General features: G+C 39.0%; 1 protein-coding gene across 3 annotated transcripts; it reads right to left on the reverse strand.

The window, feature by feature from the left end:
* Positions 1-811: 811 nt before the first annotated feature.
* On the reverse strand, positions 812-10,540 carry fads6 (fatty acid desaturase 6). 3 transcript variants are annotated; one of them, XM_029456848.1, is made up of 6 exons: positions 10,007-10,540; positions 7,144-7,268; positions 5,214-5,394; positions 4,752-5,017; positions 2,880-3,059; positions 812-1,685 (listed from the first exon to the last, which is right to left on the reverse strand). In XM_029456848.1, the coding sequence occupies exons 1-6, from the start codon at positions 10,263-10,265 to the stop codon at positions 1,536-1,538; spliced, it is 1,161 nt and encodes a 386-aa protein (XP_029312708.1). In that variant the 5' UTR covers positions 10,266-10,540; the 3' UTR covers positions 812-1,535. The 3 variants fall into 3 exon arrangements, with proteins under 3 accessions (XP_029312708.1, XP_029312707.1, XP_029312709.1); XM_029456847.1 differs by having other exon boundaries at positions 7,144-7,310; XM_029456849.1 differs by having other exon boundaries at positions 1,536-1,685; positions 4,830-5,017; positions 7,144-7,310; positions 10,007-10,265.
* Between the last annotated feature and the right edge of the window lie 1,059 nt (positions 10,541-11,599).

Consider the following 11,599-nt stretch of genomic DNA (forward strand, 5'->3'; position numbering starts at 1 on the left):
GAGGAAAGAAAACATATAAAAAGGAACATTTAGATCCGTATTGACACAATAAAAGCATGTGTTGGAACTAGCCTCAAGTAAACACGTTTTACAAAAGCAATGTTGACTTATTCAACATCCACTTTCTCCAACTTTCTATTTTAATTTTATTAAGTCTTCTTAATACAATGTACTTAAAATACTTCTTCCTATTGTTCAACTGTACACTGCACTCTAATCAACCACGATAAAGAGTTACAAAATAAGAGGATTAGTGTGTCTAGAAAATAGCACATGCCAAAAAAAGAAAAACCTATTCTTAAGTATACATGCTGTTTTGGAGAACGTTCTGGTCATCATAATATACTGACGCTGTATATGATGCAGACTTTGTGCTGCAGCCATCTACGAGCCTAGCAGGCCTCTCTCTGAAACACACAAAGAACTCATCAGTTCTCTGAAATGAAAACTGCTCATCAATATTTTCATACCAACAATGGGTCAAATGTCGAGGTCTAATGTATCAGTGTATATATAAATGAGCAACTGTTTGCTGATGTTCTAACTCAATGATGTGAATATGTTTACAGTTTGTTCTGCTGCCCCCAAGTGGCAAAATCTTTCAACACCGCTTTAATATTTTGACTTCACAGACAAAATATGGTAAAAAGCTTTTTTTCTTATGAGTGACTATGTTAAAAGATTTTTACTCTACTATTGTGTCCACAATTTTAATAATAGCTATATGTTGCAATGAAATTATGGAATAGTACATTTTATAAATACATAATAATTCATCTAATTAGAACAAAAAAGACAATAAACGCAATAAAACAATGTGTAATTCATGAAAATTCATGTTCAAATTTATTATCAGGAAAACAAACACAGTGAGGCACCTGTGTGTGTGTGTGTGAGAGAGAGAGAGAGAGAGAGAGAGAGAGAGAGAGAGAGAGAGAGAGAGAGAGTGTGTGTGTGTGTGTGTGTGTGTGTGTGTGTGTGTGTGTGTGTACTGTAACTACAGTCGAGCAGCTGAGGACACAGCAAATTGAACATTTGCATTGACAACAACATAACACTATTGTATCTCTATTACTCTTTTTAATATACTACTCTTGTGCTTAACTTTTACCTTAATTGATCGTTAGTTTTTACCGCTACAATAAATTCCTCTCCCAGTGGGATCATGTCTCATAACATGTGATCCTCTGAATCTCTAGATCTGGAGTTATAGGAGGCAGTTTGAAACCATCTAATGTACTTAAACATAATCCGGTCAGCTTTTGGTTTAAGGCTTATCGTTGTGCTATTTATTAAATGACCTCTAAAAGTGCAGAACATTCCTTAGGTTCATGAAAGGATTGGTTTTTTTTTAACAATCATTGATTAAGCTCCTAATATCAAACTACATGTAATATGTAAATAATATGTAATTGATTCAAACGTATTCTGTATGACAGAGACTTCACACCTGGATCATGGAGGGTGTAACCCTCAAACACTGAAGCTTGTGCTTTGGATCAGCAGCAGTTATTAGTCTGAATAGTTTTTCTCCTTCACTGCACTCCCACCAGCTCTGTGATCGGGGGGGCAAACACCATCAGGTCCTGGTATTTGTGGAAGAAAAAGTGCAGACGAGAGAGGTAGCCGTCCTCCTGGTACGGAAGCTGCTTTTCAGTCAGATACTTGGACACAACAGGCTTCACCTGGAGAGTCCGGGAGGAGAGACACACCGTTTTATACAAGTCAAAAGGGATTTCTAACTAAATAGGACACTTTTGAACATCTACAGTAAATGGACATACATTGCTACGAATATATAAATAAGATTAAACTTTATTTGTATTACTGTGTAGCAGACAAACTGGGAAGAGTGTAAATATAAATGTTTAACATGCAATAACAATAAGGTGCAAAACCATAAGAGAGGTGACGATCACGGAGTTACCGTGTACTTTCAGGTAGTATTGGGGTCTTACGTGGATTTGGTGTTGCTCTCCCATTAAGGTGGATGCTCACAAGAGACATATTTTTGTAAAGATGGTTAAATTGAAGCAGCAGTGGCTGGCGTATCCTGACTTTTAGTCCTTATGATTCAAACTAAAAAAAGCACTGAATCCTACATTTCCCATAATGCAACAAGAATTGTTCGTTAGCCCCTTCATCTCAATGCTAAGGTCTTTTACACTCCACACCCAAGTCCAAGTCTCAGGCCTGAGAAACCTCAGATGCAAAGACGTGCACAAGGCCCGGCTGAAGCTGCCCGAGCAACAGCCCATTCACCCTCTTTGGCTGAGCTGCCACTCAAAAAATGTATGTTTTATTTTTGCTGTTGTGTTTGCATAAATACAAAAAGCCTATAATTGCTAAAAATTAGAGATCCTCAACATCCATGAGGATCAAGATCCTTTATTATCTTCTATGCCCAGCAACTAATTGTCCTTTTGAGATGAATAAACTTTTTTTTTTATTGAAAGTATTTGAATTAGATTCTAAAGTTATGGGCTTTATGTTCACTAACAGTGAGCAGTTTCTTTTATTTCCTTAATATTAAAAATGTAGAACAGTTTACAAAAATGTATTTGTGCTTTGTTAAATTACCATATTTTACACCATTCAGGTACATGCTGATGTGTAACACCTGGGAAGTCTGCACTGCTCTAATGTCCTCCAAAGAAAACATTATACATTATTATACTGACATTCATGTCCAAAGTGTCCCTTTAAGAAAGTGGCTTCCTGTTTGTTCCCACCTGTGAACTCTAACCTCAAATATAAAAATATCTCTATTTTATATCTCCCTTTGTGTGGGAAATCAATCCAATAGATCTGAACTGAAAGTCCATCCCGTATGTAGATAGTATATGATAATACATAATCATTTGTGGTTTAAACCTTACCTTTAGACACATATTATCAGACAGGAAGGGGAAGAGATGGTGCTCCACGTGGCAGTTGATTAGGGAGTGTCCAAACATCCAGTCCAGCAGGGGGTTACGTGGCAGGTTCAGGACCCCGTGGGTCATCTGGTAGATCCTCTTTGGTCGGTTGGTCGAAGAGAACATGTGGAGGCCAATGTGCTGCCAATAACACACAATTTTAGACAAGTTTGGTTAAATGTCTAAAGGCAACATAGGTTATGTAATCTGTTGGCCATAATGTCTACTTAGTAGCTGTTCTGGAGCTTTCAGTCGTATAACATGATCCTCCACAGCAGATGGCTGTCACATCTCCATTCTATCTACTGAGGTGGGACACAAGTGAAAGCTCCACAAAATCTTCTGAGTGGATCTTTATCTGAGATTGTTTTGAGGAAAAGTATGAAAACTGCAGTCTGTTCCACATTTGATTATTGTTTTGGACAATAAACAAGCAAGAAAAAAAGGCTTACTCACGATTAGCCTATATTTATGAATGAATAGTTACATTACCATAACAACCTCAACATTTCACCTGAAGCTGAGGTTTAGTTGTGCAGATTTGCCCTTGTTTAAAAGTCTGCTAAAAACAGACACACAGTGAACACAGTACACAATGTTTACAAATGAGACACCAGAGTTAAGGTTATCTTTGGCTAGAAGTAGAGAGGAGCACTGAGTTCAGTTGGAAAAGATAGGGCAATGGCCAACAAAAGGCACCAGGATCCAGGGGAGAGCAGGTTTTCAGGGTGACCCCCCCAGAGAGAACAAACACTTTCCCCTGTTAGACCTTTGACTTCACATCAAGAACCTGTGTTTTCTAATCCAGTTTCACACACTTTGATCAGAACAATGCACAATGACCTGCAGCACTCAGACTCCATGTGGGAAAATCATGCATGAATTGTTCCTTTTTATCCGTTTAGTTCACTGACTGGTCTGATCTACGAGAACACAATGCTGCATTGAGTTTGTGTAACAAGAGATGCTGTCATAATCATTTGGCATGAAATGATACAACCAGCAGTCTTCACCAAATCTGTGAGAGGTGAATTCAGTGTTAGCAGAGTAGTCGTCCATTTAGTAGCTGTTCTGGAGCTTTCAGTTATATCACATAATCATTATATATCTCAATAACTGTTGGATGGATTGTTATGAAATGTCATTCATGTTCTCCAGTGGATGAATTCTACTGATTTTTGTGATCACAACTTTTTTTGACTGACTCCACCTTTAACTTTTCATCTAGCGCCTTCAGTAGGTCAAAGTGTAGAGAAAATGATGATAATGCAGAACATTATACCTGCTAAACATCAGCCTGTTAGCATTGTTAGAATCTCTATAAACAGATATCTTTATATGTTTGCAGAATCTGTAAGCAACGGGACAAGATTTTAGTGTTGAAGGCGTTCTGGTTTCTATTTGTAGTTCAGATAGTAATGACCATTCACGTTTTAGCGGCCTTTGGTTGAATGAAAGGAAAACAATCCGTGTGGAGAGCGAAAGAGGCAAAACGCATTGGCCGAAATGCAATCTCAGAACCCATCGGCCAACGTCTGATGATGATTTAGCTTTTTATTGGCTTTTTATTAGCTTGTTAACTGACTACTTGTGAAACGATCCGGTCTTAGACATCGTGTCTCATTGGACTTTAAACAATTGACTGTCGCACAGAAAAGGAATCCTTGGCCCGGATATCAGTTAGCTACACCAGAACCCCAAAAATATATAAATCGTAGACCAATAGCCGATGGGTTCCGAAATTAGCATTGTTTTTGAGTGCATGTTAGCATGCTGATGTTAGCAAAGCATTACTGTGTTTAAATACACTCTTACAGAGCTACTAGAACTTACTTTTGACTGTTGTTCTTGATTGAGAATGTATACTGAACATAGGTAGGTTACAGCAGGCATGGTGTAGGTATTTCTCACCTGGAAAATGTTGACATGGATATACGGCACAGAGAACATTGCTCTGCATGCAAGCATACAGAGCAGAGCGCTGAGAGGCGACAGGAAGCCGGAGACGTGGATCAGCAGCCAGTACTGAGAATACAGGCCCAGTGTTACCAACAAGACGGTCCTAGCCACGAGAGCCAGAGATTGTCCTCTCAGGTGAGCTGCAAAGCCAGAGAATCACATGTATGAGAATAAACTCACACCTAAGTGAGAGAGACAAGGTAACACGGGTACTTGAACAGGATCAGAGGGAAAGAAATCTATCTCAACTTTATGCTGATAGTCACGTTTAATGTTGAAGTATTTGAGTAAACTCATAAATCGTCTGTCCTTCTTTGGTGCTTTGACGCCTCTTACCGAGTGCAACAAGTGGAGTGATGATAGGCACGGCCAGGGGAGCTATGAACAGGTAGACAGTGCGAGGCAGGAAGGGGGCCTTCCATACGCTGGAGTCCCCCAGTCCAATGACATTAGTATGAGCATGATGCATCTTAATGTGGCCTTGAACACCGGCTTGCGCTGAGAATGAGCCACAGATCTGAGTGGATGGATAAGGACAGATGGGCATGATTATGCACATCCAAACAATAACATCACCGATGCAACACATAAAACAAGCAGGAAAAGACATTGGCTATATATGGTAATGTTGGACATTACCCTAGTTTTGTTATGTTTTTTTCTCAGCAGCCAATAATAGCATGGGGGCAAAGAAAAGACGATTTTCAGTAAAAATCCGATTTCACAGGTTCTACGGTTCACTGAATTGATTTTTCTAGCACTGAGGTTAATAAATGTTATTAAACACCGCATTCGATAATGCCTCATTTGTATATTCAAACATAAAATGGCAGAAAACGTGTAATACAAAAAGGAATTGTCTTATTGGATTTTTATGGGGATATATATTAGGAATATTTTTTAAAAAAAGTATAGAACTTTACCTATCTTTAAAGGCCTATATCTCAAAAATAGCTTTTTCTCATACTGAGACAGAAATCTTCACTTCAGTTGCATTTACATACACCAAACTTTCCAGTTGTATTCCTATCTATATTTACAGAGGAGTTTGTTCATATATATCCTGATTTATATAATATGGCTGTATTTTCTGATTTATGGAGTGATACAAAGAGATATACAAAATTCCCTCTGTAAAAACTTTAGACTCTAATATGTCAACAAAATCAAACAATAATGTTGAACCTGACTTTATCCATGCATGTAAGCAAACATGTAAGCATATGTCACCTTTATTTAAGGGTATGGTAGGCTCACTGAGCATGAGACCTCACCCTGCTTCACATTCATACACTTTCACACCTGCTTTGTGACAGCTGCCCTGCACAACTGCAAACTGGTCTAAGCAGCTTCAATGAAACCGCTGGAAGTTAAAGGAATTAGTCTGACATTTTGAGAAATACGCTTATTTGCTTTCTTGCTGAAAGTGAGATAAGAAGATTGATACCACTCTCATGTCTGTACGCTAAATTTGAAGCTAAAGCCAGTTGGCTTAGCATAAAGGCTGGAATCATAGAGAAACAGCTAAAAGTAACAAACCCACCGACCAGCATCTCTAGAACTCACTAATTAAAACTGTGTATCATGTTTGTTTCATTTGTACAAAAACAAAGTATAGTTTGGGTTTTATGAAGGGTAACATTTCTTGAGCTGGACTATTTCCTGGATTGGACAACAACTTCCTAGAGTATTAGTGTCACTGTGTGGTTGCCAGGTAACCTGCAGAGCAAAGTATAGTATAAAAGAAAATAGTCTGAAACATAACCCCCCATAACACCACGTCTTTTGTGTTTGTACGGAGCAAATAAACGAGATAGAACTGCCAGTAGGAGGATTTTGTTTGTGTTGGCAGTCTCCCAATGGGAGAACTTGAGCACAGACTTACGCCACAACTTTCTGACAAAAAAAATTATTTTTCCGACGGACAAATCAAGAGAAACGAGAACTGTGTCTGTCTCAGCAACACACTCGTTAGAAAGGTCAACTAGCTAGCTAATATTCACAATGCTGGATATAGCTGTTTGCTGTTAGCAAAAATATATATAAATACATTATGCAACTAAAACACAATCTCATCCAACCACACAACGTTCGCACAACACTTCCAAACGAGGTGAGGGGATGGGGGGGGGGAGCGACCACAGGAAGACTGGAAGTGTATATCATTTCATACCACTGGTGCAGCTTGTAATGCGTCATCTTTGTCAGAATGGGCTTTGCCTCAAGTGTCGAATGATAAACTTCAGTTTATTTCTGAACATCTCACCTCGATGAAGAAGACGGCCCAAAACTTCCCCCAGGTCTGCGACTCGCTCAGAGACCCGTGGCTGGCCAGATGTGTCCCTTTGAATGTGATGACACCATGAGCCATGGCCATCAGCAGCATGCCTGCTAAGAAGTACAGAACCTGAGAGGAGCCCAGCAGCAGGAAGGCTGCAACACAGAGCACAAGGACTTCAATCTATAGTCATTAATTTATGTATAAGGTATTAGACTCCTACGGAAGAGTGTTAGAGACAAGAATAAGAACTTTCAGTATAAGTGCCAGGCATAATAAAACAGTAATCAGAGGAGGAAGTTATTTTTCTTTCTGCATTTTGAGAATAAAGTCGAAATGTCAAAAATAAACTAGACAATTTAAAATGAAAGTTTTGAGAATAAATCAAGCTGGCGTTAGCGCTTATACTGGCAGTTCGACATTTCAAATGTATTCTCGAAATGTAAACACTTCCTCTCATTCTTATCCCCCTATGCTTGGCCCTAATACTTGTGTGGGACCAACAGACCCACACTGCCACCCACAGTGTGGGTCTGTAATTCACTGCAGCAGCAGTGTGACTTTCAAACATAACATGCAGGAAGATCAGGTGAAAGAATGTAACCTCATCCTGCAGGTGAATGTGCTGCTGTCACACTGGCTGTAAGAGTCTCTTACAGTCGGGTTTTAGGTGACATGTTTCCTTCCTAACCCAATAAAACCGTGCTAATATTCTGCACCTCCTATTTCAAAGCAGACTATTTTGAGGTGATAAGTCACAAGCTCTGTGATACACAATGACAGATGCCTCCGCAGGCACAACGTTTGGTGGCGTCCATTGCCGTCATCCTTACATTCGAAGAAAACTCACGATTAACATGATTAACACGAGAGGGCAAAAGAGAAGGGAAGAAGAGGAAGAAGAAGAGGAAGAAGAAGAGAAGAAGAAGAAGAAGAAGAAGAAGAAGAAGAAGAAGAAGAAGAAGAAGAAGAAGAAGAAGAAGAAGAAGAAGAAGAAGAAGAAGAAGAAGATAAATAGAAAAATAGCGTTTTCCTGTCTGGGATGATAACAAAAAGTCACAAATGATAAGCTGCAGAAGAACGCAGTACAATGTGTAACTGCAGGCTCATCTACAAGTCTAGGTTACAGCTGCAGCTTCAACTAGGTGTCCTGTGGTGCTGCTCAGAGCTGTCACTTCTAATGATCGAGTGACATGAGTTACAATAGGCACTAGTCCTAATGAGGTCAGACCACCAGTGACCCAGATACAGGGGAACTATGGGATGCTGTGAATATGTAAAGCAGTTATGTATAACAACAATGTTGGATTGAGGAGAGAGAGTTGCATTTGTATTTACAAAATGCCAACATGCTCGATAAATGATTACGTTTTAGATTACAATAATTAATTAATGAGACAGATAGGGCTGACTGATTAGTGTATTTATTTATTTATTTTATTTGTAATATTACGATACGAGTATGATACCATGTGCTATGGGATCGACATTTTCCATTATTGCATTATTTGCAGACATTTTATTGAACAAACGATAGTAGCAGCCTTATTTTAGAATGACAAAACATTTCATTTAAAGATATCATCTTTTTTTCTGAGAAGTCTTAATATTTGAAATAAATGATTGACAGATTAATAAATAGTGAAAATAGTCATTAGTTAAAGCCTTGCTATAAATATCTTGTGATCAAAATGTTACATTTTCCTGCAGTATATTATAAATTCTGCATTTTATGGCCAATATAGTAACTATAATTCAAGGTGATGAAAAGATGAATATAGTATACGGTACTTATTACATTTGTATTGATTGCAGTCATATTCCACTGCACAACGTTTACTACATTTTATTCATTGATATATCAGAAACATTATTTAACATCAATATGCTGTAAATGTGGTATTTACCTTATTTTTTGCAGTCCTTGGCCAAGATGTTTTGTCACAGTAATTAGTCCTCACCATAATAATAACTCAAAAACCAAAACAATAACTTAAAGGTACAACACATACTGTTTTTGTAGTTTCTGTGATAACTTATCACCCCCTCTTTAAGAACATCATTTAGGACTTTGTCACCTTTAAAGTTTCACTGTTGGCAAAAACGCTGTTTTTCACTTGTCAAGTTTGAGAGTTTGGGAGATTTTGCTTCTTCCAGACTAGTAAACAAAGAAAAAATCCAAAACACACATTTAGGTGTTCATGTTATTAACTTTACTCTCAAAGTTAGCATTAGATAATGCCTCATTTGCATATTTCAACATAACATTTCAGAAAGTTTGTAACAGAAATAATTATTGTTTTAATATATGAAATCAACCGGGGTAGTTTGGTATCTATTAGTTTAAAATGTTTCCATATTCACCTTTAGTAGGACTTTTCAATACATATCTTTAAAGGCCGTTTTCTCTGTTTTTTTCTCAGACTCTGAGCCAGAAATCTCCACTTCAGCAGCACTTACATACGCCAAACTTTCCAATGTCATTCCTATCTACAATCTGAAGGTTTGTTCTTATCTCATTGATAGCTTGAGTTACATAACATTTTGATTTTGTTTTTAATGGCTGTTGACAGTATTTTCTGATTTATAGAGTGATACAAAGAGATATCTAATATCCCCTTTATTAAAACCTTTGACTTCAATGTGTCATCAAAATGAAACAAAAAAAATATGTGAAAATTAGCACATTTGATTCATTTGCCTGTATAAACATAACATTTCAGAAAACATGTAATAGAAAAAAGAATTGCTTTAATGTGAGTAATCAACAGGGGACGTTTCATAGTGATATCTATTAGTTTTTTTACCCTGTTCATCCGGGGAAAAGGTTGTAGGCCATGAAGTTACTTACCAGGCGGCAGACAGAGGAATGCTGCTGCCAGGATGCTGCAATCGATCCCTCTCCTCTCCCACCAGCTGCTCTCTTTCACCATCTTCTGCACCAGCCTCGTCAGCTCCATCATCAGTGACTCCTTCTCCGCCTCTTCACCTCCATTCTTCTTCCTCTCTGAATCCACTTTCCTCTTCACTAACATCTCTCCCATCCTCCCATCTCCTCCTCCTCCTCCCTCCTCTTGTCCTTCCCTCCACTCCTCCGGTACATTCTGCATGTCGGCTCCCTTGCTGGTGACCGCCTCAAAACAAACTCACCATGCGTTTTGTGTCCTCTTACAAGCAGCCAGAGCTAAACTGCCTTCACGCTGCACCCTGAACATAAAGTCCACAGATCAAAGTTGGCATTGCGAAAGTCCTTATTGGCTCGGAGCATTGTCAGAGAGGCCCAGCCCCCTTCCTGCTGCTTCAACAGCCTCGCGCACCCTCCTCCTCTACCTCCTCATCTCTCTTACTGTTTTCTCTCTTTTTTTCCCCCCCATCAGCTGACTCCTGTTATGATCCAGCAGCAGTGGAATTTATTGTCCCACGACCCAAAGACGTAAGACTGCCCTGTGATGTGATGGAAATCCTCGGAAAATCCTCTCACAGGCAGCCACACAACACTGCAGCTGCTCAGCTGAGAGTCCACTTCTCCCTCCTCTCTGGTGTCTCATACATTCTGCATGTCGCTCACCCCCTTGTGTTTCTTTGTGTCAGCTTCCCTCCCCTCCCCTCCCATCTCTGTAACCTTGACAAATGTCCTGGGAAAGGAGAGGGAGAAAGGAGGGCTGAGGCGTGGATTAACAGTGACAGTTCAATGGTTTCTTCACTAACGGAAAGGTTCAGAATGAAAAGGAGATGCTGATGTGCAAGAATGTGCCCTGGTAGTTAGGGTGTGTTTATGAGTTGGCGCAGGTGAGAGTATGTGTGAGTTGCTTACATATATCTGGTGTCAGTGCGGCTCTTTTTTTACCCTGGAGACAGGCCAGTGTTCTGGGCTCGAGGCCAGGCTGAGTGCAGTGTGGTCTTGAAAACATCCAGCGTGTGTATTCTTTACTCCAAAGGACAGCAGATGCTGCAGAGAAGGGAACAGAAGGCCATCAGCCAGCTCCACTTACATCCTCCCACAGCCTTGAGCGCGTTGTTTGCTTGTGTTTGGGGACACCACATGTCAATAGAGTAAACACTTTTAATAGATACCAAGAAACTTTCCCAGTTTCATTAAGTGATTTTATTTTGCTATTACACAAAACAGAAATCTGAACATTGGATAAAGCCAGGTTCAAAATGATTGTTTCATATTAGACATATTGGACTGTTTTTACAGGGAACATTTTGGATATCTCTTTGTATCACCATAAAGCAGAAACAGCCATAAAAAATAAAATGTTCGCCATGTTTTTAAGAATAACATTTTATATAAATCAGGCTATAAATTATATATATACAAACCCCTCTGTAAAAGATTTCTGGCTCAGAGTCTGAGAAAAAAAACACATTTTTGAGTCTTTAAAGATGTGTGGTAAAATGTCATACTTTCAAATAGGATAAAACATTTGACTAATAAATA

Source organism: Cottoperca gobio, chromosome 19 (assembly GCF_900634415.1).
Source record: "Cottoperca gobio chromosome 19, fCotGob3.1, whole genome shotgun sequence".
Classification (NCBI taxonomy): Eukaryota; Metazoa; Chordata; class Actinopteri; order Perciformes; family Bovichtidae; genus Cottoperca; species Cottoperca gobio.